Consider the following 27,829-nt stretch of genomic DNA (forward strand, 5'->3'; position numbering starts at 1 on the left):
GCAGCCACATTTGAAAATGTCTAATTGAGTGACAGACAAAGTGACAAATCAGAGAAAGATTTGACAGAATAGGATATGCCCAACTCTCAGGAGAAGAGAGAGGAAAGGGAAACTATGTAAGAGGGAGCTGAGCAGAGAAAAGGGGAAAGGCAGTTTCATGGGGAGAGTTTTACAGAGGCAGGTTAGAGACAGAGAAGGAGCCAGAAGATTCGAACATATTGCCAAAGTTAGTATAAAGCCAAGCAAAGCGTTTCAGTCAGAGATTGAGAAAAGGCAGATGGGATCAATCAGTTTGAGGAGGAGTTAAAGCTAGAACAGCTGAGTTAAATTAGCCAGCCAGTGCTTAGAACAATATAGGATGAGCTTACTCAGCAGCAAGTCTTGGAGGCTGAAAACATTTTTTAGGCCCAGACAAGATTGTACAGAGGCTAGAAGCTTCTGGGACTAGGCATAGGTTAGCAGACAGGCAGTAAGCCTCTAAGACAACAATTACTAGAGTAGAATAAATGTTATTTTTTACAGATCTGGGCAGGGGAAGGACCCAGAATGAAAGTTTTTGAACAGAGGGTTCTGGAGAGATGACTGGACAGTTAAGAGTATTGGTTGCTTTTCTAAAGGACTGGGTTCAGTTCCGGACAACTACATGGTGGCTCACAGCTGTGTGTGCCAGTCCAGGGAATTTGAAATGCTCTTCTGACCACCTCAGATACTAGGCAAGCAAGAGATGCATAGACATACATGCAGGCAACACACATGTAAGGATACACACATTTAAACATATTGTGTATTTCCATATATTTGTGTGTGTATCTATTTGGAGAAAGAGAGTGTCTTAGGGTTTTACTGCTGTGAACAGACACCATGACCAAGGCAACTCTTTTATTTCTTTTAATTTTTTAAAAGATTTATTCATTATATTTATATGAGTACACTATAGCTGTTTTCAGAGACACTAGGAGAAAGCATCAAATTCTATTATAGATGGTTGTGAGCCACTGTGTGGTTGCTGGGAATTGAACTCAGGACTTCTGGAAGAACAGTCAGTGCTCTTAACTGCTGAGCCATCTCTCCAGCCCCAAGGCAAGTCTTATAAGGACATTTTATTGGGGCTTACAGATTGAGAGGTTCAGTCCATAATTATCAAGGCAGGAGCATGGCAGCATCTGGGCAGGCATGGTGCAGGCAGAGCTGAGAGTCCTATATCTTCATCTGAAGGCGGTTAGCAGAATACTGACTTCCAGGCAGCCAGGATGAGGGTCTTAAAGCCGGTACCCACAGTGACACCTACTCCAACAGGGCCACACCTTCTAATAGTGCCACTCCCTGGGCTAAGCATATACAAACCATCACACACACACACACACACCCCACACACACACACACCCCCCCACACACACACACACAGAGAGAGAGAGAGGTTTAAACAGGCCTTTCCAGGGGCTCAGTGGAAACAGGCTGCAGGAGACTTGAGCAGGTCCAGAGTGTCTAGATTAGAGATGATGTCACCTCAGGTAGGCAGGTATATGTAGGTTATGAGCAGTGGGCAGTTTCTGAAGGAACAGAATCAGGGCTTAAGTCTCCAAGGTCTCTGGGCTTCAAGTTTGAAGAATCAGCTCTGGTCACCAGGGCCAAAGGAGAACATGAAAAGCCAAATAGGTTAGTGTGTGTAGCACTTACTTCCATGGTAAATTGAGGAGACTCCTGAAGGTGTCATCCAGGGAAGTGAACCCCATGAAGAGAGATAAGAATGAAAACCTCTGGAGAAGGAAAAAAAAAAAAAGGTTTCCTGGTGCAATACTATCCCTGATGCAGAAGGATGTGCATAATTACACTGAAACTCAAGGTAGTGTCATTTTCCCACAGAGATGGGTTCTATAAATACGCTTCCTGTACTAAGGGTCTGGTCTGGTCTCAGTCACACAGATAGCACAAAGGTCATTTGTGCTATTAGCCACCTCTGGTCCTGGTTGTGGGAGCTGGTAAGAGCCCGTGGCTGCAACAGTCCTTCAGATTACTGGCTGCTGGTTAACAGATTGCACTAGGCTCCTCCCAAAGACCTAGGCTTCTGTCATCACCTGCCACTTCCCAGGCACAGCTTATAAAAAAGACTACTCCAGCTCCATTCTCCGTCTGTCTCTGTCTCTCTTCCCTCTCTCTCTCCGTCTCTCTCTCTTTCCCTCTCCTTCCCTCCCTCTTCCCTCTTGCTCTCATTCTCTCTCTCTCTCTTTTCCATGTGTTTCTGGCCAGTCTCTCATTCTTTCTCTGTCCTCCCTTTCTCTGCCCCTACCTCCTATCCAGGTCCCCACTCCCCCCCCCCAATAACCTTCCTTTAAATCAGGTCTGTCACATGATTGTGATTTTTCCTTGGCAGATTCCTTGGCAGGGGTCTGCCAGGTACTCCCTTACTCCTGCCACAATTTATATATTTTGTAACACTGGCCACCTCTGGTCTTGGTTGTAGGAGCTTCTTGATGTGACCTGGCCCAACAGCACATATCAACAGAAGGCTAATCACTTTCTGTTTTCGGCTTTCTATATGGAAGAACAGGTTTTTCATCTTTCCCATTAGAAAAGCAATCCAGTGTGCTTACAGTCCTGGTTTCTCTGGAGATCTCTGTAGGCTCAAGCACCTCCTTGCCACGCTCTCAAAGGGTGACTAAACCATCCCATCCTTCAGGGAAGCTCCTTAAATCTCAGGATATAGCTAGGATGGTGGTACATGCACTCAGGAGACAGAAACAGGCAGATCTCTGAGTCCAAAGCCAGCCTGGTCTATAGAGTTCCAGAGAGCCAAGGCTAAAAAACAAACAAACAAACAAACAAACAAAAAAAACCAACCAAACAAACAAACAGACAAACAAAAAACCCCAAACAAACAAAAAAAAAAAAAAACTAGTCTTAAAAGGAGGGGTGGGGTATGTGTGCTGGAGAGATGACTCAGCACTGACTACTCTTCCAGAGGTCCTGAGTTCAAATCCCAGCAACCACATAGTGGCTCTCAACAACCATCTGTGATGAGATCCAATGCTCTCTTCTGATGTGTCTGAAGACAGCTACAGTGTACTCATGTTTAAAAAAAAAAAAAAAAAAAAAAAAAAAACCCTCAGGATATAAACAACTGAAAAGCTTCAGGAAGTCTCTGAAAGTGACCTGGTGTATTTGGTCCGACCTCCCTAAGCTTGTATGGACAGTAGAGACTGATGAGAGGTGTGCTCAGACAAAGGGGGAGCCTGAAAGAAGCAGAGACCAGCTGAGCTGCCTGAAAAAGGCTCAAACTGACAACTGAGTTGCCCGGACGCCCGGACAATTCATGCTCCCCAGTTCCCACAACGTCCAAGGTTGAGCTGTCGATAACATTTGCCATGAGCCCCCTGTTCCAGCTTTTGTGGGATCCATGACCTGTGCCTTGGTGATGCAGCTGTCCTTGAGTCATTTCTGCTACTTAACCCCTCATCCATCCTAAAGCCAATAACTCCAATCAAATTCGTTGGTTAATCAACTTGGATGTTAGTGGTGCTCTCGATTTTTGTCTGTTGTTGCTTCCACTTCTTGGGTGAGTACACACTTGCTCACATCTCCCCAGGAATAGCGTCACACAACAGCAAAACCGGCCAGAGTCTCGGCTGGACCAGTCACAGCCTGGCCTCGGGAATCCCAGCAGCTTGCTGTGGTCTGAGGTCTGATTGGGCGTTTCAGGAAGTAAGAGATGCAGAGTGTGAGATTCTATTACTGCTGGAGGAGATGTGAAGGCTGCCTCAGTGGTAAAGCAGATGCTGGCTCCAGCCTCTGGCTCACACAGATGCCCTCCGTAGAATTCTGGAGATAGAGCAGGTGAGAGAACCACTGTTTCGAGAGTACCCGTGGGACAGGCAGTGAGGCCTGAAGGTGAAGTGACACCCTCCTCACGGGTGTCAGGTGCTCTGCCCAGCTCTGGTCCTACTTTAAATCTAGTTTCTCATTGACCTTGGGCTGGACTTTTGGTTTTGGTTCCTTCCCACACCTCCCAGGGGAAAGATGTGACGCCTTCATCATGGCTGATTGTGGGGTGGGGAGGAGAGTGGAAAAAGGAAGGGGTTGGGGGAGCTGCCTGTCCGCCATCGGACTATGCAAATGGCATGTGACTCATTGTGCCACCTGCTCTTGCAGGGCAGGAATAAAACAGCTACTAAGCTGTAGTGAAAGTGCCACTTCCTCAATTCTCTGAGGGACCTTGGTGTGGAACATTATTCTGTGTCGTCCAGTTTGTCAGAGAGCCTCCGGAGAACCCTCCACTTCCCAGCATGGTAGGACCCCAGTTCTTATCCCCCGGGAAGAGGGCCACCATGGAAAGGGACAGCAGTGGAAAGGACTGTCCACTCCATGCCCTTGGGGCATTCATGGAACCCTAAGGGAACTAGAGCAAAAGCCATTCCCTGAGCAGAGAGAGCTGGACCTGCTAGGTGGACGGGGAGGCTGAAGCCCCGGACTTCTGCCAATGGTGGCTCCTGGCCTGTAGACTTGCCGCCCATTGTTCACTCGAGCTTTCAGATCCTCAGTAGGTGGAGGGTTCTCAACTCACACCGGGGAGTCAGACAGAGAGTAAAAAGAGCCACTAAGTGCCACCAAAGCCTAGATGGAATCCAATCGATACCTCAGTAGGGGTTCAGTCTTCCCTGCGGGTTTTTTTTTTCAAGGACGGTCCAGGGGAGCAAGGCTTCAGGGGGCTGGAGGTTCAGATCTCAGGCACCCGCTGTGGTCAGGAGGAAAGAGTTGAGGCCCCAGTGGAGAGGAAGAGAAAGTGGGAGAGCCCCAGTGGGCCTGTCGGAGTCTTTCTCAGCCCTGCTATGGGTTGTGTTCTGAGCAAAAGCTCCAAGTCTGGGGTCTGGATTCCAGCCTAGTCCTGGTTCTGTGTCCTTGCTCTGAGTGGCCGTGCCTAAAAACAAATAGTGGTTCTGAGTGGGCTGAGAGGAGGCTGGGGGTTGGGGGTACAAGGGAAGGCACTTGGAGAGGAAGCCCTGAAGAAAGTCCCAGTGTGGAAGAGAGAGTAGGAGAAGGTAAAATAACACTCTCTCGGTCTTGGCTTTCCCAGGCTCCCTGTCGCAGGACCCTGCACCCCTTGTCTCTTCTGGTACAGGTTACAGTGCTGGCTGAGGCTCTGGCCCTGGGTACCCTGCCTGCCTTCCTACCCTGTGAGCTGAAGCCTCACGGTCTGGTAGACTGCAACTGGCTCTTCCTGAAGTCTGTGCCACACTTCTCTAAAGGGGCACCCTGTTCCAATATCACCAGCCTCTCCTTGACCGCCAACCGTATCCATCACCTGCATAACTCCGACTTTGTCCACCTGTCCAACCTGCGGCAGCTGAACCTCAAATGGAACTGCCCACCCACCGGCCTTAGCCCTTTGCACTTCTCCTGCCACATGACCATTGAACCCCAAACCTTCCTGGCTATGCGTATGCTAGAAGAGCTGAACTTGAGCTATAATGGCATTACCACTGTGCCCCGACTGCCCAGCTCCCTGACGAATCTGAGCCTGAGCCACACCAACATCCTGGTACTAGATGCTAACAGCCTTGCCGGCCTGTACAGCCTGCGCACCCTCTTCATGGACGGGAACTGTTACTACAAGAACCCCTGCGTGGGGGCAGTGAACGTGACCCCAGGCGCCCTCCTGGGCCTGAGCAACCTCACTCATTTGTCCCTTAAGTATAACAACCTGACCCAGGTGCCCCGCCAACTGCCCCCCAGCCTGGAGTACCTCCTGGTGTCCTATAACCACATTGTCAAACTGGGGCCTGAAGATCTAGCCAATCTGACCTCCCTTCGAGTACTTGATGTGGGCGGGAACTGCCGGCGCTGTGACCACGCCCCCAACCCCTGTATAGAATGTGGGCAAAAGTCCCTCAGTCTGCACCCTGAGACCTTCCATCACCTGAGCCACCTTGAAGGCCTGGTGCTGAAGGACAGCTCTCTCCACACGCTGAACTCCTCCTGGTTCCAAGGTCTGATGAACCTCTCAGTGCTGGACCTAAGCGAGAACTTTCTCTACGAAAGCATTACCAACACGAGTGCCTTTCAGAACCTGACCCGCCTGCGCAAGCTCAACCTGTCCTTCAATTACTGCAAGAAGGTATCCTTTGCCCGCCTCCACCTGGCAAGTTCCTTCAAGAGCCTGGTGTCACTGCAGGAGCTGAACATGAATGGCATCTTCTTCCGCTTGCTCAACAAGAACACACTCAGGTGGCTGGCTAATCTGCCCAAGCTCCACACTCTACACCTTCAAATGAACTTCATCAACCAGGCGCAGCTCAGCATCTTTGGTACCTTCCGAGCCCTTCGCTTTGTGGACTTGTCAGATAATCGCATCAGCGGGCCTCCAACATTGTCAGAAGCCACCCCTGAAGAGGCAGATGGTGCGGAGCAGAGGAACCTGTGGTCTACAGTTCCCACTGAGGACCTACTGCAGGCCCCAGCCCTACTGAGCACTCCTGGTGCTCACTCTAAGAACTTCATGGTCAGGTGTAAGAATCTCAAGTTCACCATGGACCTGTCTCGGAACAACCTGGTGGCTGTCAAGCCAGAGATGTTTGTCAATCTCGAACACCTCCAGTGTCTGAGCCTGAGCCACAACTGCATTGCACAGGCGGTCAACGGCTCTCAGTTTCTGCCACTGACCAATCTGCAGGTGCTCGACTTGTCCCATAACAAGCTAGACTTGTACCATTGGAAATCGTTCAGTGAGCTACCCCAGCTTCGGGCCCTGGACCTGAGCTACAACAACCAACCCTTCAGCATGAAGGGTATAGGCCACAACTTCAGTTTCGTGACCCATTTGTCCATGCTACACAGCCTTAGCCTGGCACACAATGACATCCATAGCCGTGTGTCCTCACATCTCTATAGCACCTCAGTGAGGTTTCTTGACTTCAGTGGCAACGGTGTGGGCCGCATGTGGGAAGAGGGGGACCTTTACCTCCATTTCTTCCAAGGTCTGAGAGGCCTGCTCCAGCTGGACCTGTCTCAGAACAATCTGCATATCCTCTTGCCCCAGAGCCTCGACTACCTCCCCAAGAGCCTGAAGCTGCTGAGTCTCCGTGACAATTACCTATCTTTCTTTAACTGGAGCAATCTGGCCTTCATGCCCAACCTGGAAGTCCTGGACCTGGCAGGCAATCATCTAAAGGCCCTGACTAATGGTACCCTGCCTCATGGCACTCTCCTCCAGAAACTAGATGTCAGTAGCAACAGAATTGTCTCTGTGGTCCCAGCCTTCTTTGCTCTGGCTGTAAGGCTGAAAGAGGTCAACCTCAGCCACAACATTCTCAAGACGGTGGATCGCTCCTGGTTTGGGCCCATTGTGATGAACCTGACAGTTCTAGATGTGAGGAGCAACCCTCTGCACTGTGCCTGTGGGGCAGCCTTCGTAGACTTACTGCTGGAAGTACAGACCAAGGTGCCAGGCTTGGCTAACGGTGTGAAGTGTGGCAGTCCCGGCCAGCTGCAGGGCCGCAGCATCTTTACGCAGGACCTGCGGCTGTGCCTGGATGAAGTCCTCTCTTGGGACTGCTTTGGCCTTTCACTCTTGGCTGTGGCTGTGGGCATGGTGGTGCCTATACTGCATCATCTCTGCGGCTGGGACGTCTGGTACTGTTTCCATTTGTGCCTGGCATGGCTACCTTTGCTGGCCCGTGGCCGGCGCAGCGCCCAGGCTCTCCCCTATGATGCCTTCGTGGTGTTCGATAAGGCGCAGGGCGCGGTTGCCGACTGGGTGTATAACGAGCTGCGGGTGAGGCTGGAGGAGCGGCGTGGCCGCCGAGGCCTGCGCTTGTGTCTGGAGGACCGAGATTGGCTGCCTGGCCAGACACTTTTCGAGAACCTCTGGGCCTCCATCTATGGCAGCCGCAAGACTCTGTTTGTGCTGGCCCACACGGACCGGGTCAGTGGTCTCCTGCGCACCAGCTTCCTGCTGGCTCAGCAGCGCCTGTTGGAGGACCGCAAGGACGTGGTGGTGTTGGTGATCCTGCGCCCGGATGCCCACCGCTCCCGATATGTGCGACTGCGCCAGCGCCTGTGCCGCCAGAGTGTGCTCTTCTGGCCCCAGCAGCCCAGCGGCCAGGGCAGCTTCTGGGCCCAGCTGAGTACAGCCCTGACTAGGGACAACCGCCACTTCTATAACCGGAACTTCTGCCGAGGACCTACAGCAGAATAGCGCAGAGCGACAGCTGGAAACAGCTGGCATCTTCACGCCTGGTCCCCGGGTTGCTCTGCCTGCCTTGCTCTTACTACAACGTGATCTGGCAAGTGTGCAATAGATGCTAAAAAGCCATCAGGCTCACAGAGCACAGGTTGACTGTAAAGGGTAGTTTTCTTCCCATGCATCTTCCAGGAGAGTGAAGATAGTCACCAACACCCCTCCTCCCTCTGTCCTTCCCTCCCCGTCCCTCCCTCGTCCCTCTCCCTCTCTGCCCCCCTCCCCTGTTCTCTGAATGCCCTGCCCTGCAGGCATGGATCAGCAACTCTCTATCTTGTAGTGACCTAGTGTATTTGCCTTCCTCACCTACTAGCCTGTCTTAAGGGCAGAGAAGATGAAAGAGTAGTATGGTTTTGACCCTCATTAAGGTCCTGGGAAAATTCCCGTGCAGGGCAGTGTTCATTACCAGGTGTGTAGAAAAAGAGGGATGCCTGCAGGCTCTGATGGGCACGCCTATGCTGGGCAAAGAAGGCCAGCCTTGATTAGAGATGAGCCAGTGCCAGTAGCAGCAAGGAGCTGAGAGCCAGGGGAGATCCAAAGGTGTGTTCAACCTGTGTGTGTGTGTGTGTGTGTGTGTGTGTGTGTGTGTGTGTGTATAGTGAGTGATGCAGGTGTATGTGTGTGTACACATGTATGAGAGTCCATGTACACATGTGTGCTTGTGGGGGTCCAGAGGTCAACCTGGTCACATGTTATTGTTCTGGTGCTATACATTTTGGTTTTTGAGACAGAGTCTCTTGATGACCTAGAGCTCACCAATTAACCTAAGCTGGCTGGCCAGAGCACCCCAACAATCCACCTTCTCCAGCTTCCCAGTCCTAGATTACAAGGCATGCACCACACACAGCCTTTCCACGTGGGTCTTAGGAATCAAATTCAGCTCTTTATGCCTGTATGCCAAGCACTTTACAAACCGAGCTGTCTTCCCAGCCCTATGTCAACCCCTCGGCATCATGGCAGACACTGTCACCTACATAGAGTTTACATTTGAGATCTGTGTAATGGGTTAAGAGCAAAACAAAAATCACACCAAAAAAATAACAAAAAAAAATTAATGTATAGCTTTGTGTTGGGCTGTATTCACCTATCCTGGGATATATCAGTCTGTGTCTAATTGAACACACCTCACCTATTAAGATGGATTCATAATCTGTCCCCTCCCACTTCTATCTAAAGGGTCATCCTGGGTCACTCTGTTCAGATATCAAAAGATACTTAAGTAAGCTGCTATCTGGCTCCAGAGAGAGGCCTCTTCCATGCTCTTAGCTCAGGCTGCTTACACTCAGGCTGAGGCTTTTTCACATCTGATCAAGATAGAATATATACATTTCTTTCTTTCTTTTCTTTTCTTCTTCTTTTTTTTTAAAGCCAGGCAGGGACTCACTTTGCAGCCCTGGCTAACCTGGGACTCTATGTAGACCAGGCTGGCCCGGAACTCACAAAGATTCACTTGCTTCTGCTTGCTGAGTACTGGGATTAAAAATTTGTACTGCCATGCTCAGATTTTGTTTTAAAATGTTTAAGTTGCATTTATTTTGTGTGTGTGTGTGTGTGTGTGTGTGTGTGTGTGGACAGGGGGCACTGTCCAAGTGCCAGGACTGGATTGTGGAGGTCATGAGACAAAGGATTCAGCTCCTTCAGCTTTCCAGGCCCAGAGATTGAACTCACTCAGCTGGAGATGTAAATCCGTTCCAGGAAAGGAGCTTCCCCTGTCACTGAACCTCCTATAAAGCTCATTAAAACATCAATCGTGCAGAGGTTGGAATGCCGCAGGTCCAGAATCTAATTATAATTTATGTTAGGCTGCTTTTAGTTCTTGGAACAGCCATTCCTTGCCTGTCTCTCTGTCCAACTGAATGGATAAATCACTTAACAGTCTCCGACAACAAAAATGTGAAGAATGTTATCATATAGCATCCAACATGAATAGCTGAGATGCACCTGCCTCTTACTTTGCTGGACCCCACCTACTTACCATTTCTACCAGGGTATTTGAAAGGTGCCAGGGCTTGTAGTGTTATGTTTTGTTTTGTTTTGTTTTTTTAAGACAGGGTTTCACAATATAGCTCTGGCTGTCCTGAGTCTCACTGTGCAGACCAGGCTGGCCTCCAGTTCAGAGACATCCACCTGCCTCTGAGATTAAATGTGTGTGCTCAAGGATTCTACTGGTGATTGTTGTTGTTCTGTTACTACAAAAAAAAAAAAAAAAACAAAACAAAATTCTCATCAAATGGTTACCACTTTGGAACACGAAGTTTGAAGTCACTTCTATGTGGCTGCAGAATAAACCACCTTTTATCCTTCAAGTCAAGACCTGTGTTTCTGTGTCAACAGAGGCAAGGGCCTCAACTGATGGGTCTTTTAACTGGCTCCTAAAACATTTTTATTATGTTTGTTTGTTTATTTATTGTAGGGTCTTTACCACTGAGCTGTCTCATTGCCTGTGTTTTCCCCTCTTTCTTTTCTTCCTTCCTTTCTTTCTTCTTCTTTTCTCTCTGTCTTTTTCAGACAGGATCTCTCTTTGTAGCTCTAGCTGATCTGGAACTTGCTACCTAGACCAAGATGGCCTCTAACTCACAAAGATCACCTGCCTCTGCCTTCTGAGTGCTGGGATTAAAGGTGTAGAGGCTGGAGGAGAACTGAACCAAGTTTGGTTGACTTAAGCCAGTGGCCAGCCACTGGGAGTGCAGTGTGGGGGGATGGGAGAGAGATTTGGAGCTAGCCACAAACAAACTGCTGATTTTGCACCTGATTGCCAGCTGCTCTGTCCTTACTCCCCTGTACTTCCAGGGTATAGTCACGAAGGAAGTACAACCCCTTCCTCTTTACTGTTGTGTGTGTGCTGCTGTTGTCTGAACCCTTGCCGCTGAGCTGTGTCTTTTGACTCAAGCACAGGGGCTTCTGCCATGATACCCCTCTTATGTACTTAAATGAAAGACAATACACTCCCTACCTATGAAGCCCCACGAAGGCTCTAAACTGGATGGCCTGGGGGAAAATATGAAACAAAACAAGAGCCTTCCTCTGCAGCCTGAAAGCCTGGGAAACTCCCTGCTGAGTGACTCTGAGATGGTTTCAACCACAGTCAGAAGCAGAAGTAGGAAGCAGGCTCCAGCGTAGGGCTTTTTTATCTCCCAGAATAGCAAGACTATTCTCCGGCAGTTCCAAGTACAATATATGTCCATCTCCCATGTAGCTCTGAGCAGTCTGTGACTGTGTGCATGTGAGGGGACACATGTGAGCATGCATGAAGGATACAGGACAGCCCCAGGTGTCATCTTCAGGAATGCTCTTTAACTCCTTTGAGTCGGGGCCTCTCCTTGGCCTAAAGCTTGATAATTAAGCTAGACTGGCTATCACTGAGTTCCGTGAGTCCTCTGGCTTCTGCCTCCACAGCACCAGGATAACAGGAACTCACTGTCATAGGTGACATTCTTAAGCGGGTTGGAGGTCAGATCAGGTCCTTATGTTTGTGAGACATAGATTTTACTGAGCTCCGCCCCCTGCTGGTCTCCTAGGGTCTTAACAACCTTTCTCCTCTTAGCACTGTGTCTTAAAATCGGAACATTCCTGCAAATGAAGCTTTTATGGCTCCATACAGTTCCACACTAGACTGGTTCAGAAATGCTCTTAATTGTCATGTTTTTAAACAGCCCCATGTTTCATCTGCTACCTACAGATCCTTCCATCCTGTGTTCTCATAACCCCAAGAAACAGGGAGGGGGAAATACACCTCCAAACTGTGTTCACCCTGCTGGCTTAGTCTTATGAAGAGTGGGTCCGCCCAAGTGTTCAGACATTACCCCACCAGAGACAACAATACCCCCTGAAGGAAAGGCGGTGCAGGGTGCTCCAGGCGGGGGATTGTGAGGAACAGTGAACAGCTCTGGAAGCTGGAGTGAGGCAGCAAAGCTGGGAAAGCCGGTCAGGAAGAGATTGTAAGGTGATTCTGAGGTGATGTGACTACCTTCATACCGGGTGCCCTGCCTGGGTATGATGCCTTTATCTGATAGGACCATGATGCCGCCATGTTCCACACAGTACTGTGAAAGAGACATGACCAGGAGGTGCAGCCTCAGCACAAGCCTGTCCTGTTAGGATGTACAGTTGTCCTACCTACAGCTGTGAAACAGTCCTAATAGCTGGAATTCTCACCTCTGGCTGCCTGGCCTCTCCCCAGACACCTATTAAGCCTATGGGATTTGGATGTCATTAAGACTCCCTTCCATTCAATCAGTGTGTCTTATCAGCATCTACTGAATGGTGGGCTTTGTGTGGGACTTGGAGGGGACAAGATGGAGAAGATGAGGCACTTATCCTCAAAGCCATGTTACAATGGGGAGAAAGCACCCTCAGGTGGAGACCTGGGTACTAAAGGGCACTGAAGTGGAAGGTAGAGAAAAGCTCAGAGGCTGTGGCCATCTGTAGGTCAGTTGGGCCCGCTGGCCAGAGCATCATGGCTGGGCTTGCTGACCCTCAGTAAGTGTGGGGGGGGGAGACTCATGGGACCCTCACCAAGTATCCAGCCTCCTAACCTGTTATATGTAATTCTAATTACATGTGGCCTGGGGGTATCTTGAGAAGGGCTAAAGCATGCAGGTGAGGAAGGACAAGGGGAGGAAACTCCATCTTCACAGGCCTAGTGGAATCCATCATCCCAGCTGGGTGTAAACTTCCTAGTGTGTCTAGGCTGTTACTCACAGTCCTGGCCATAAACCCTAGTCCATTGCTCTGTAAGGAAGCCTGAGGGACTCACTGTTTCCCCAGTCCATCTTTGGAACTGTAAGAGGAAAGGTTGTTTACATTTTCCCAAGGGAAGGAATTTTAGCAACAGAGTGGGTACCTGGGCTAGCATGCCTGGGGAGGTGTCCTTAGGGGAAATTTTTTTTGAGTCAGAGTTTCTCAACATAGTTCTGGCTGCTCTGGAACTCACTCTGTAGACCAGGTTGGCCTGGAACTCACAGAGATCTGCCTGTCTCTGCCTCCAAGTGCTGGGATCAAATGCATGTATCACCTCAGCACAAAAACTTGTCTTGAATCAAGAGTGGCTCTACTATGACCCAGAGCAATAAGGCTGAGGCAAAGGACCAGTAGAGAGGACTTGGGCACAGGAGTGAAGCCCAGCACAAAACAGGGTGGACACATAAGGGTGAAATGACTAATGGGGTTTGTCAGGAGCCCAACCCGTCAGCGTGAGGAGTCTAGAACTCAGCACAATTATAAAACTCAAAAGGTTTGTGTATAAAACATGGTGCGATTGGCTTTGTGTAATTAGGAAAGCTGTCTGCCAACTGAGCTTCATCCGTAGCTGCCATCTGTGCTTTTCTAAGACCCCTCAGACTGCTGCTGGGGTGGAGCAAAGGCAGATGAGGGCAGTAGTGGCCTGGCCTGAAATGCTTTGCTGCTATCGATATAAGAGAACATAGGGCTGGCTCCAGATGAGGCTGAATATCTGAGCCAGTGACATAAGGACCAGGTCCAGGATGGGGTTGGCAGGGCAGGGTGATTTCTATGCCATGTGGACCTGGGAGAGCTCAGGGAGCATGTAAGGTGGAGCACTGAGTGAAGCAGGCCCATCGACATGCACAGAAGCACCCGGCTCAGCAGGAGCACTCCTGGGGGCAGCGATCCGCGTTTAGACTCTGATGGGAAAGCTGTAAAAAGCCCAAGGCCCACCCCTCAGATACCACCGAAGGGTCTAAGGAGAAGTGGCAGAGCCAGCGGCTGGGTTTGGCAAGACAGGCACAATGTGGCAAGCCAAAACCAACCTCCTCAGGGAACAGGGGTGACAGGTTGACTGGCCAGGGCTGTACAAAGGCAGGACGGAGACAGCTGCGGCTGGGAGGGGCCTAGCTTGGGTAACACCTTCACTATTGCTCAGAATGGTGATGCCTGCTGCAGGCCTGCGGGAGAAACCAGAGGGGAGAAACTCATAACAAGACGAGAGGTGTTTGTAGATTGTGTGAGAAGAGCAAGTGCAGAGGGTGGAAGGGGTGTACAAACCCCCACCCCCCATCCTTTGCAGAGGACATGACAAGGAGCCATGAGCTAGCAGGCTGCCAACCTTGGTAACTTGACTTTCAGTAGGAAGTATGAGGTTGAAGCAGCAGCTGAGGGAAAGCAGGGAAGAGCTGTGACAGGACCGTGGGCACACTGACTGCCTCTTCTGGGTCTGAGGCAGGAAGTGTGAAGGGAGCCCCACAGGTGCTATCACTGCTTGTAGTTTCTGGGGTACCAGCTGCCTCTGCCAGGTCAGATTTAAGCCCAGCAGAGGGCCTGGCAGGCATTACAATTTATATAGCCATACTATAAGTTATCTCTTCATTCATACATCAGTTATCCCTTCATTCAGTGCTCAACAGCAAAAATACCTAACACACTAGAACTTATTCTATAGCAAAATCAGGACTATGGTTTTACTGTAGACTAAGATTAATATATAATTTATTTCACATATAAAGACAATTCTGGTTACTATTTGGGTATGGTAATGGCCTGGGGTTTGTGAGTAACTGAGTCACAGTCAGGCCTGGGCAGACACCATCTTGCTCATGCCTGAGAAATAGGCTTTCTCTCTTTCGCTCATCACTTCAAAGTGCAAGGGTCTCCTGCAGAAGTTGCATTCAGCTGATGAATGTGGCTTCAGTTCCAGCCCGACTCGCTTCCACGTGACCAGCAGCTTCTCTGTGGGGAGAGACAGTTTTGGTTTGTTTTTTAACATCACAGGGATCTGCTGCCCAAGAGAATAAGAGTGCACGTCCACACAAAACTCTGCACGTGAATGCTCACAGAAGCGCCCATTCCTAAGACTTCGACAGTGGAAGCAACCCAAATGCCCATCCATTGATACACATTTGAAATGAGCCAAATCCACATGTGGAAGATTATGTGGCAATAGAAAGAACAGAGCTGCCACTGAGGAGGGTGAGAGGGCATGGCTGAGCTCTGGGCCAGCTTAGGCTGCAGATGCAACTAGACTGCCTTAAAGATAAGTATGTAAATAAAATAAGCAGTAGTGACTCACGTCACTCACGTGTCCCAATATACTAAACACCCGGAGAATGAGAGCAGCCAGGGGTGGAGGGGACTGAATGCTAATGAGGGCATAGCAGAGGCGATGGCGTCTCACCAGGCAGGGTGCATGTATGTAAAACCCCTTTAACCCTGCATTTTAAGAGGGTCAATTTTATGGTATGTCCATTAATCTCAAGGACGCTGTTCTAAGAGTTGGGTCTCACTTCACAAACCAGCTTCAGTTAGCTGCTGCACTATCAGTGCACTAACCTGAACACTTGGGGGTGGGGTGGGAGAGTCTGGGGGAGTGGACCTCGGGGGTGGAGTGTACGTGTAGTGTGCCAAGACCACACAAGTTCAACCCCAGCACCAAAACCAAACAGAAATACACTGAGCATCTGGAACATCAAATCTGCCTTTGGAAGTTACACTGACTTGAGAGGGCCCGAGAGAGCAAAGTTCCTCTGTGCCAATGACAACCTACAGTAAAATCCCCCAGGCTCTGCCTTTGGAATGGACATGGTGGGGAGGTAGTCCAGTCACCAGCACGGATGACTTCAAGAAAGAGCAGCACAGGGAAGCATGAGCTGGATTCTAGCGGACAGGGCAGACTTGTGTTGTCAGAGGCTAAACAGCCACAACTGTGCACGCAGGAGACAGGAGAGATGAGACGGGGACAGCAAGTTTCCCGAGAGCTTCCAAATGCATCTTGCATACTCTTAAAGTGAGTCACTACTGTCTAATTTTAGAGTTTCATTGTGTGGCATCTGAGGGCACGGTTAGCCACTTGGAACAAGAAGAAACCAATCTTATCTGAATGCATTCAGATAAATACTACCAGGAACTTTGCATGAGCTTCATGTGGGCTCCCTGGAGTGTGGTTACAGTGAGGGAGAGATTCCTGTCACTCGGCTTGGACTCACCCAGGAAGAAGTTCATCATCTGCGGTGTGTGGTGCGGGGTGGGGGCAATCCGCAGGAGCTCCTCCCCACGAGGCACTGTTGGGTAGTTGATGGCCTGGACGTAGATATTATGCCTGGTCATCAACTCATCACAGATTTCTGTGTTTTTAGCAGCATCGGCGACCTAGGATCCGTCACAGCAAGAGTAGTCAGAATGAGACATGCTAATCTGACAGAAACCGTCAAGAACACACTGTTCATGAACGAGGCTCAGGCTGCAGGTCAGTGAGCAGTGGACTGTACAAGCCTGGGGGAGGGGAGGTGTGCTCCCTGAACACCTGTAATTTAAAGGAGCTGGCATTTGCACAGTGGGCTGCTATACTGGAATTGTCACATGGCTGTCCTCCAGACCTTACATGGTGACTTTTTTTTCCACACGTCCTTGTTTCCATGAGGTACTTGCCTACTCTGGTTATACCAGCTATTTTCTTATATTAACTGTGACATCAACGGGGACATGGTTTGTAGAGGGAAGGGCAAGACCTACTTTGAAATTTACTAAGTGGAAAGTCATGCTTCAAAGCAGCCCATGCTTAGGCTTCTAGAGTTTTCTACACACATGCTCTTGTTTACCCTGCTAAGGTCAGTGCTCTGGGGAGGGAAACTGTGCTTAAGCCTGCTGGGTTCAAAGTCTTCATTCTTATTATGAGGTCAGCCCAGGCAGATGAAGACAGAGATACATAGCAGAGGGCCACTGGCTACAGTCTGAACACAGTTCCAGCCTGCAATCACTCTACCCAACCCCTTCTCGAAGCCCTTCTGCCTTCAGGAAGGCAGAAACAGAACACTGTCATGTCATGTGTGGAGGCAGAGCCTCCTGTGGTCCAATCACAAACAGGTCATTACCCGCACAGGGATGATGTGACTGGGGCAGTGGATGACTGGGAGGCCAGCGTCCATTAGCATCTGCCTCATAAGTTTCACATTGCGCTGGTGCTGGCGGCGAAGGGCACGCCCTTCATTGCTCTTCAGGATCCGCACAGACTCCAGGGCTCCAGCCAGCAGCATTGGTGGCAGGGAGGTGGTGAAGATGAAGCCCGCAGCGTAGGACCGGACCGTGTCGATCAGCAAACTCGTGCTGGCAATGTATCCTCCCACGCAGCCAAACGCTTTACCTGGGAGGAGAAGTTCTGTTAGAATGGCCGCTTGAGCAGCACTGCACAGCCTCCAGGCACTGACTTGGACGCAGTCACCGGGCTAAGGCATCTGCTGCAGTACTGAGGCCTTACTTGCTACTCAAGCAAACAAGAGATTCTTGACAATTAGCATTTGCTGGATGAATACAAACACTCAGAACCTGTTAGGGCTGACTTAGGACCGGGATTGTTTTTCAGTTCTGGCCAAGGCCCTTGTGTAATCTGTATCTCAAGTTTCAGGATTAAGGACTCTGGAAGGGTTCTCAGGAACCTTAACTTTGTGTTCTGAAGAGAACATTTTTTGCTGAACCACAAGAGGATTAGGTAGGTAGGTTCAAACTCCTAGTGTGGAAAATTACTCTGCCTAGCACTCTCCAGCTCACTGCAGCAGACCTCCAACAAGCCTACATCACAAACTGGAATTTGGCACTAGAAAGGTAGGTGGCGTTCCCCTGGCATCTCTGGGTCTGTGGGAGGCAGACCTCTTACTCCCTTGGTAGGGCTGGAAGATGCTGGGTTGTGCTTGCTGGTCCTTCTGGATGGTTTTTTTAAAAAAAGAACCTTCGAATTTCTACCTCTTAATGATTCATTCCCACAGGCAAACGGGTCATTCACCTTCTCTGATCTAGAGCCTATAGATGGGGAACCAGGCATGAGGTCAGTTCATAAGTCAAGGTCACACAAGCAGTGAGCCGTGCGGCCCGGACTGAAGCCCAGGCTTCAGGGTGCCAGCATGGGGAGAGGAGCAGGTGTTCCCCGCTTTTTGCGGTGCCCGTTAGAGAAGCACTGGCGTTCTCTTTCCGAATCCAGATTACACAGCGAAAGCTTTCGGCACAGTGGCAAGTTAAGAGTCAAGTATGGTTGGAATAACCTCAGATCACAAAAAAATGTAATTTCTGTCATATTTAACTGTGGGAGTCTATGAGCCTCCATGTCCCCAGGGATTTGGCAAAGCTGGGCTAGCATCCACTCGGATGGAAAACTTCACTGCAAGAAGGAAGTGGTGGCATCTGCAAACCCAGCACCAGAGAACCTGAAGTAAGGCCAGCCTGGGCTACAGGCTGAGACCCTGTCTCAAGAAAACAAAATTCACCACAAAGAGAAAGAGCCCAGGCTTCGCAGGGTACCTCACTGCTTCCGGTCCTGGTGCTGGCTAGACCAAGCTGGTCGTTGGTCTCAGCATACCTGAAGCTCAGTGTGAAATGACAGAGTAACAAAGGCTATGTACATACCAAGTGTCCCAGAAATGATGTCCATTTTTGGCATGACTCCATCCCGATCACCAATCCCTCCTCCTCGAGCACCATATAGGCCTACTGCGTGGACCTCATCCACAAACGTGATTGCTCCAAACTCATGGGCCACATCACACAGCTCTTCCAGTGGGCACACTGCTCCTGAGGAAAGACAACGGAAATGTTAGTAACAATGGTTAGAGCCAAAGCAAAGCGCCATTCATTCTAAGGGGTCATTTTTAGTAGAAAATGAACTCTCCAAGTCCTTGCCCCACGAATTTATATAATCTAGCAACAGCCAGAGCAGAAAACCCAGTTACTCATTGGTATAACATCTCTCAATTACAGAGTCTCAGTGCAGAAAAAATGCAAAACCAAAGGGAACAACATTCTTTGCTTGTTTCTGGAGTTGAGTACGGGACTTCACACACAGTTAAGCAGAAGCTTATCAACCAGCTATGTCCCCAGGGTCCACGCACCATACTTTTTAAACAGTTCAAGCCTAGTTCTGCATCCCAGGCTTCAGCACATACTTACCATCCATTGAATGGACAGTTTCAAATGCTACGATCTTGGGGACCGAGGGGTCGGATCTCTGCAGCAGTTCTCGGAGATGGTTGACATCATTGTGACGGAAGATATATTTTGGCACTCGACTGTTACGAATCCCTTGGATCATGGAGGCATGGTTCCCGGAGTCAGAGTAAATTTCACAGCCTGACAAGAGAAACGTGCTACTTAGTGGCAGAAGCATCAAGACAAGTGATGTCCTGGACCACGCAACAGACCTTTTCCTGCTGATACTACCTTGGAAATGTCCACTATGAGAACACCGTGTCCTGACACAGTAACTAGCTCATGCGTCTCCTCTGGGAAGATACAAATGCAGATGCACCCAGTGGCTGCTTCAGGATGCTTAATGGCAAAGCACTAGATGCACATGAGCTGATGCCCTGGGTTCCACTCAGCATTAGGAAACACAAAACCCCAAAACCACGTCACATGCCTGTCAGCCCGGAATTCTGAGGCAGAAGGATGGAGATTTTGAGGCCAGCCTTGGTTATACAGTGAGACTTTCCAAAAACAAAAATGGCCTTTAAACATGGGTAAGAGTGGTAAATGTGGGAGCCTCGCTTCAGACTCCATGAAGACACACGTGTCTAAACGCAATGAAGCATTTTGCTAGAGGGATGTCTTACAGTACAGGGTACACCTGACGGGAGCTTCAGGACAGGGCCTCTTATGTGTTTATCATCACGAGCCATGCTCTGCCAGAACTCACAACGCAGCCAGGGCCTTATGCTCAGGACAATGCTGACACAGGGCCGTCGGGCTGAACCTGAGTGGGCCTTCACTGTAGTCAACATCCTTGTCATTGTGCAGAAACTTCAAATGTGCCAGGCCCCGACGGCGCTTACCTGGCATCATCCTAGCCAGGGTGAAGAGGGTGGAGTCATTGGCCACAAAGCAGGACGAGAACAGGAGCGCCGCATCCTTGCCGTGGAGGTCGGCCAGCGCCTGCTCCAGTTCTACGTGGAACTTGCTTGTTCCAGAGATATTCCTAGTCCCACCAGCGCCGGCACCGTGCTGCTTCAGGGTCTCGCTGTTAAAAACAAGTACGATAGAAACTCCAGCGTTCACATCCCCACAACTCATTAAAACCAGAGGGCTCTCATCCTTACAACCCAGCACTGGGCAGAGTGAGTGTCCAAAAATAAAGGTGGAAAGGCTGTGGAGGAAAAACCTAATGCTGACCTCAGGGCACACACCCACCCACCCCACCCCACCCTTACAAGTACATAACACACAGAGATATATAATACATACACATACACTCATATACAAACACACACACACATATTTTAGGGCTGAGGATGTAGCTCAGCTGATAAAGTACTTGCTTAGTCTACACAATGCTGAGTTCAGTTTAATCCCTAATACTGCACACACAGGCATGGAGTAGGTACCTGTAACCCTAGCACAAAAACAAAACAAAACAAAACAAAAAAACCTATGACCATGTCTCAAGCAAGCAAGCAAACTCATAGTTCTTTTTTCTTTTTTAAAAGTCTTTGAAACAGGGTCTCACTATGTAGCCCTGGCCATCCTGGAACTTACTATGCAGACCAGGCTGGCCTTGAGCCCACAGAGATCCTCCTGCCTCTGCCCCCTCAGGGCTGGGATTAAGGCATGCACCACTCTGCCCAGCTTTTTACTTTATTTAAAGAAACTGTTTTTGAAACTCATGGTTCTAAACACCGTATACATGAGTCCTCTTCCCAGAACTGGAGAATGAACATTATGTTGGTCTTATCTAGTATCTCTCTCACTGTGAGACCTGGGGCCATAAATCTTAAAGGAACTGCTAAGAACTGTTAGGGGAAGGAGCAACGGCTCAGTGGTTAAGAGGACCTGCTGTTCAGGGGACCCAGGTTCAGTTTCTAGTTCCAGAGAATCCAACACTCTCTCTAACCTCCACACACATGGAGACATGCAGGCCAAGTAGTATGTTAGGAGAAAGCAGACTCTGGAAGACTGCAAAGCACTTATATAGCATTAGGACATATACAAGCTTATGCTCAACTTCATGTGGGGCTCTCTTTAGCAAGCCTCTTGGAGAACTCCATGAGCAACTGTCCCAAGCCATGGCGGTCCTCCTGAAGAACAAGGATGGTACCTTCATGCTTTTTAATATGTCCTACTGAAATAGCCCTAACCACTATCCACACATTAGAGTTTCTCTAAAAACACAGAGATTTTTTTTAGAAATAGTTGAGCTACATCATCCCCAGCCCCAAAGTGTTCATGTGTACACGAGTGTGTGTGTTGTATCCTTGTGTGAGTATAGGGTGGGGTGGATGTGTAGTTGGAGGACCTACGTCAGCATTAGGTTTTTCCTCCACAGCCTTTTCGTCTGTTTTTTGAGATACCCTCTGCCCCAGAGACTGTCTGTAGAGATTCTCAAGGCTAAGAATACCAAGCAGTGAGACACAGTTCAGCAGGTAAAGGGGCTTCACAAGCTACGCTGAAGCCTGGCAGCTTGAGTTGAAGCCCAGAATAATGGCTGAGAGAGAAAGCTGGCTCTGTGAAGAACAGCAGTATATTCCTGTGGCCCACTCCCAGTGACTAAACGTTCTCCCGTTAATGGTCTAGTGGTATAAACCATCTGTCTTGCCCAATAAAGCCTGTGGTATCTGAAAACCGACAGCTACTTACATGACAGCCCCACACACCCGTGGGTGTCGACTCATGCCTAGGTAGTCATTGCTGCACCAGACTGACACCTGCTTTTTGGTGATGAGGGAGTTCGTGTAGTCATCTGCCATGGGGAAGATTTGTGCTCTCCGGTTCACAGTTTTAAAAACTCGGTAGGTATGGTCATTTTTTTTCTCTTCAATTTTTTTCTCAAAGAATTGATCATACTGAAATGTGGAAACAGCTAAAGTGGGAACAAACAAAAGAGAATTCGTTTTTTGTTTGTTTGTTTCTCAGTCTGGTCATTCAAGGGCACTGTATCCAGGACTAGAATAACAAGACTGCGTCTGGAAGGTGTTTGGTACATTGTCCAGTGCACAGGCGATGGGTAATGAAGGCCAGTAACCAGCAGGGCTCACTGCCACCAAGCCCAACTTACTCAAGCAAGGGCCACAGGCTTCAACTCTTGCCTCACCATACCACTTTACATTTAACCCGACATACACTCAGCTCACAAACAAGACTCACACTTTGGCAAGTTATCCTGAAGAAGATGAGACACTCTTTCTGGCCTTTGCTTTCGAATGATATCCTGGAAGTTCTTCAGCAGCCGGCTTGGATCCTCTCCATCCGTTTTCACATTAACCAGGCTAGGGGGCACTGGGTTTTGAGCAACCTCTGTAACAAAGTAAGAGGAGGCACAGAGGACAGACCTTTTATTCTTGGTTCACAACACCTTCTAGGCATACTGTTAAAAAGAGCTTATTGGGGGTAAGGGGTGCATACATAGCTGGATACAGTTTATTGACTAAGAACACTGGCTGCTCTCTTTGAGGACCTGGGTTCAATTCCCAGCATCCATATAAGGCTCACAGCTGTTTGTAACTTCACCTCCAGGAGATCTGATACCCCTTTCTGGTCTCCTTGGGTACCAGGCATACACTGGTGCACAGATATACATGGCAAAATATCCATACACACTAAAATCACTTTTTTTTCAAACATAGCTTATTGTCTGGGTGTCTTGGTTCATGGCTTCACCTGTAGTATTTGAAAAGCAGGGTCTGACAGGTCCCTGTAAACCTGAGTCCAGAGTGTGCCACATAGTGACAGACCTGTCTAAAAACAAAATCAAAGCTTAGCTTATTGCCTACTTTGTGAAAAAAGGCCAATCGTAACCAAAGTTATGTGACGAAGTGTACGAAACGTCTCTTTCTTCAGCCTGCGTCTCACATAGGCTTTTGGTACCTGGCTTCTTTTTGGCTTTTTGAGATGGGGCCTTATTGTAGCCCAGGATGACCTGGAGCTCGAGACTCTGCTGCCTGGCATGTCTAGTGCACCACCTGGCTTCAGGACAATTCTGTTCTCACTGCTACCAGCCAGTTCCAATGGACGTGAATTAGAGCCTAAGGCCCCCGGCCGACTGGACTGCCTCCTGGACTCCACAGTCTGCTCCCCTCCTGCATCCCTCTTGCATAGAAAACAACACCTATTGAGGCAGCTTTTCTTTTTCCCCCATAGGGTCTCTCTATGCAGCTCTGGCTGTCCTGGAACTGGCTACTTAGACAAGAACTCACACTGATCCCCTTGCTTCTGCCTGTCAGGTACTGGACTTAAAGGTGTGTGCCACCATGCTCAGCATGCTGAGGCTTTTCGGGCTGCTGGGAGCCCAGATGGGATTAAGGTTGTCCCTCCATGACCATCAGCAGGACACATAGCTTGGGAGTCCTAGGATAGCACCTACCGTGGTAATACCAGAGACAAACCAATGCTGGTATCTGTTCAAGACTACAGGTTATTTCCAGACAGTGGGCATGACTTTGAGAAGCTGGTTACCTCCTACACCCTCACATTTTGCAATACCGACTGGGCTGCCTAGCTTGAGAACCTTCCTTCCTCTCCGGTACAAAAGAGGAAGGTGCTCACATTATCACTGCCCGGCCTAGTAATAGCTCGCATATAAACTGGAGAGTCCCAGGAGCCGCAAGGACTGCTTCATTCTTCCCACTGGAGTCAGTTGTTACCTTTCCTCACAGCATGCATTTCCTGCACATCCTCCTGAAGCTCCAGACTGGCCTTTCGGAAGACGCTGCTGCCCGTCTGGCTAAGCTGTGCCGCCAGGAAAGGGCACTTGCTCCCAGTGCTCTGGCTTGCGGCAGGTGAGGGGTGTCCAGACGGGAGCTGTGTGCCGTCTGGAGTCTGTGCCATCTGGGACTCGTCAGGAGCCTGCTGGACTGCGGCTTTGGCAGTTTTCTCTTCTGAAGAAGGAAACGGAAAGAATGAGGCCCCAGCCCTGCTCATGGAGTGCATAGCAAGTTGCCAAGTCCTTCCCTATCACCTCAAACCTCATACTCACTTTGATCTATAATCCACACCCAGGTTTGCCTTTGTTAAACCGCTAACATCTGTTCTCATCTGCCTCACTATGACAGTGGCCTTTTGAAGGGTTGATTGGCCTATCCAAGTTACAGACCCACAAGACTTCTCCAAGAGCCCTATTTTATATTTTCAATCAATCCAACACTCTTTTATCGTCTGCTTAAGACAGGATCTTGCTATGTAGCCTATGATGCTTGACTTGGCAATCCTCCTGCCTCAGCCTCCTAAATGTTGGGATTATGTGTGAGCTTAGCCCCAAAAGCTCTTGACATGGATCACTGTCAATAATTTCCTTCCCATGGACACTCAGCATATTTCAGAAGATTAATGCTCTCTGAGGCAACTGGGGGTAGTCTCAGAGTCATTTCCTCTTCGTAATTTCTAAGCAAATTCCTAATAAAGCACTGACTGCTCTTCCAAAGGTTGTGAGTTCAATTCCCAGCAGCCACACGGTGGCTCACAGCCATCTGTAATGGGATCCCAAGCCCTCTTCTGGTGTGTCTGAAGATAGCGACAGTGTACTTGTATACAATAAAAGTTTTAAAAATCTTTAAAAGACTTCTAAAAAAAAAAAAAGTAAAAACAGGCTGTCCCTAAGTCTTCAAACTGTCATCAAACTCTTAGGACTATTAAAAGACCCAGGCAGGTTACATTCACACACAGCTCACCTACTTTCTCATCTTAAGTTCATCAATAGAAGCTGCTGACCTAGCACAGCAGGCTAGTTTTGTGCTCTAAGTTACAGTCACTCTTGGAGCCCTTGAGCAATGTGCTCACCTTCCTTCTAGAAAAGTCTTCCTTCATCAATTTGGAACACTCCCATGAGTCACTGGCTGCTCTTTCTACAACTTGGATAAGGTGTCTCAATACAGTTTCCATAACATTTTCTATAAAGGGAAGCCAAGAAATGGTATTTTGAAATTAACTTAATTTTACAAGGAATGCAGATCTGTTATGGAAAGTCTAGACAATGGAAGGGAGCATTCTACCTCAAAACATGGTCACTATGGACATTCTGAGGGAGACGATGAACTCCCAGCAGGAAATCACTAGAACCAACACTCCTTTGGAGAGGCCCACACAGAAGAGAAGCCTGAAAGGTGGAAGGCTCACCAGGAATGAGTGGACTCTGAAAGGCCTGCCATCTGTATGAGACAGCTTCATGCCCTGATTAAACACCACCAGACGCCATGCCTTACTTAAAAGGCAATGGCCCTAGTGGTAGAGGAGCGGCTGCCAGGCACTAGGGGAAGGAGTATGGTAGTTAATGTTTAATGGCTGTTTTTAGTTTGGGAAGATGAAGAAAGTTCTGGAATTGGATGGTGACGGCAGAACAACGTGAGTGCATGCAATGCTGAGAACCATACGCTGCAATGATTAAAACGGGCACTGCCACTTACAATTCTAGCACCTAAAATGCTGAGGCAGGAGGGTTGCCATAAGTTGGAGGGTAATCTGGGCTATATTATAAGACTCTGATGAAAAAAAATTAAACTGAAATGGTAATGTTATATGCATTTTGCAATATATATTGTTTGTTTCTTTTGCTTTTGCTTAAAGGGGTAAAACAATAACAGGGACTGGAGAGATGGCACAGTGGTTAGCCCTTGTTGCTCTTCTAGAGGACTTGGGTTCAATATCTAGCACTAAGATAGTGGCTCACAAATCTGTAAGTCCAGTTCCAGGGGGTCTGTCCCCTTCTTCTGCCCCCCTGGGGCACCAAGGCATGCATTCAGTACAGTTAAACATTCATACACAAAAAAACCCAATGAATAAATCTTTTAAGAAATTAAAACAAGAAACAAACTGGCAGGGTAGCTCAGGCCTGTGATAGCAGCGCTTGGGAGGCAGAGGGGAGGCCGTGACTTCACGGCTGGCCAAGACTACGCCGTGAGTTTTCCAGGCTTGTCTAGGACACAAGGTGAGACTCTGCCTCAAGATACTGGACAGTTTCTTAAAAGACTACTTTACATGCCAGAGGCCAAATCTTTATTGAGGAAAGGGGTGGGGAGTCATTACTATACCAGACAATGAGAAAATGCTAGGGCTCAGAAGACCTGACACGAAATACAGAAACCTGTACTATTTACTTTTAAAGCCAGATGCCCCTAACTCAGAGGTCAGAGGGACGGTTACACAAGATGACCCCCACTCCCCATACACAAGGGCTGATCCTGATGGAGTAAGGCTCCCTCAGAGTGGCCCTCACCAAGGACGGGTTCCTTCACTGCCAGCTACTTACTCTCGTTGGCTGGAGGGGTCTCTTTGACCTGCTGGCACTGTGCTGCTGAAGTGGACAGGGTTCGAGGAGCTGGCTTGGCCCCAACTTCCATCATCTTGGGGCAGTTTTGAGCATAGAACAGCAGAGACTTTCCTGCCTTCTGCAGAAAGGCCTGAGGGACTCTGGATAAGAATGGGCATCGGCGAACGACAGTCTCCATGTCTGCAAAGTATCCTGGATCCTGTAGAAGAGTCCGTGATGAGTGACGTCAAAGGGAGGCCCAGACACACATCCCACTCAAAACCAAGCCAAACCGAACTCAGCACAGCAACCAACATACACCCAGGTCAACAACTTCTTCATTCTCTACCTCTACAGAAACCCTCCAACCCCTAAGCAAGTATACCAGAGCAAGTAGGGACGACTAATAACCAAGGGTGTAGAAGAGACGAAGGAAAAGAAAGAACTGGTGTCGGAGGCCAGAGACTCCTCGAAGAGTGCACTCTGTAGGTTAAGAGACCTTAACACACACCCGGCAACAGTGAGGCCAGGAGAGAAGTCACTGTCACCTATCCAGGTAGGGAGGACTCCCAGGGATCCTAGCAACCCAAGGAAGGAGAAAAAAGTCTAGATCAGCCCTGAGTCCCTGAGACAAGGTCATGCCCCTACAGCTAGAACAGGGAAAGGAGTCAAAAAGAAAGAAGGGTAGGGGCAGGGCTGACTCGGTCAAGAAGGAGCAGGGCTAGACAACGCAGAGTCGGACTGGTGGAAGGGGTCAGCAGTGAGTCAGAGGTTTCCTGGGGTCAGAATGGAAAGGGTAGGAAAGAAGTTCTGAAGCCGTCTGCCAAACGCCGAATGTCAGAAGGGGACGTAATGGGGCGTCTGAGGTGGTAGCCCAGGCGGTAAAGAGCGGAGTATGGACGCTGAGCCAAGGTGATGGCCGGAGGGGGATGGGGCATGTGGCCGCGGTGTCGGGGCGCGCCGGGTTCCCGCGATCACCGAGCATGGCCCTCACCTGCGTGGGCTCTCGACGAGACGGCGGTGGGCACTCGAGCAGAGGACACTAAACCGACCAGTGCCCTTGTTCACGAGCAACCTCAGCCACTGCCGCTGTTGGCCTAATATAAAGCCGGAGTGACTACTGCGCATGCGCAGTGGGTGCGGCCTGACGCGCGCACGCACGCGCGCGCGCCGGAGTCGGCCCGGCAGGGTGCCAGGTCCCTCTGTGTGGGCTCCGCTCCATTTCTTGTGACTGTGTCTCAGGCCTACACATCCGGAGCCTGGAACGCAGGGCAGTGGACCGGCAAGTCCCAATTTGGATCCCTTCGCTTCGTCCCTCTGTCACCTTCCACGAACAGCCCTGTGCATCAAACTCCCGCGCCCCCGGTAACCAACCCCACCCTGGAAGGAAACCTACCTGCTAAAAAAGGGTTTATTGGGCATATAGGAAGGGGTTT

At 49.4% G+C, this 27,829-nt stretch overlaps 2 protein-coding genes across 2 annotated transcripts; one reads left to right on the plus strand and one right to left on the minus strand.

Moving 5' to 3' along the window:
- Positions 1-1,496: 1,496 nt before the first annotated feature.
- On the plus strand, positions 1,497-8,188 carry TLR9 (toll like receptor 9; the record flags this gene model as incomplete). The annotated part of the gene is made up of 2 exons (XM_080934676.1): positions 1,497-1,511; positions 5,069-8,188. The coding sequence occupies 2 exons, from the start codon at positions 1,497-1,499 to the stop codon at positions 8,186-8,188; spliced, it is 3,135 nt and encodes a 1,044-aa protein (XP_080790802.1).
- A 6,469-nt stretch (positions 8,189-14,657) lies between these two features.
- On the minus strand, positions 14,658-27,506 carry ALAS1 (5'-aminolevulinate synthase 1). The gene is made up of 11 exons (XM_080934865.1): positions 27,388-27,506; positions 26,394-26,613; positions 23,797-24,030; positions 22,301-22,450; positions 21,794-22,016; positions 19,996-20,180; positions 19,115-19,294; positions 18,575-18,739; positions 17,053-17,321; positions 16,168-16,330; positions 14,658-14,914 (listed from the first exon to the last, which is right to left on the minus strand). The coding sequence occupies exons 2-11, from the start codon at positions 26,590-26,592 to the stop codon at positions 14,754-14,756; spliced, it is 1,929 nt and encodes a 642-aa protein (XP_080790991.1). The 5' UTR covers positions 26,593-26,613; positions 27,388-27,506; the 3' UTR covers positions 14,658-14,753.
- Positions 27,507-27,829: the final 323 nt, after the last annotated feature.

This window comes from Micromys minutus (assembly GCF_963924665.1).
Source record: "Micromys minutus genome assembly, chromosome: 21".
Taxonomy (NCBI): domain Eukaryota; kingdom Metazoa; phylum Chordata; class Mammalia; order Rodentia; family Muridae; genus Micromys; species Micromys minutus.

Coding starts and splice junctions, on each gene's coding strand:
- ALAS1 (XM_080934865.1), bottom strand. CDS start 26,592: ATGGAGACTGTCGTTCGCCGATGCCCATTCTTATCCAGAGTCCCTCAG. Junction 19,295..19,995: donor CCTGGCTAGGATGATGCCAG/GTAAGCGCCGTC, acceptor TTCTCTTGTCAG/GCTGTGAAATTTACTCTGAC. Junction 14,915..16,167: donor GATGATGAACTTCTTCCTGG/GTGAGTCCAAGC, acceptor CTCTCCCCACAG/AGAAGCTGCTGGTCACGTGG.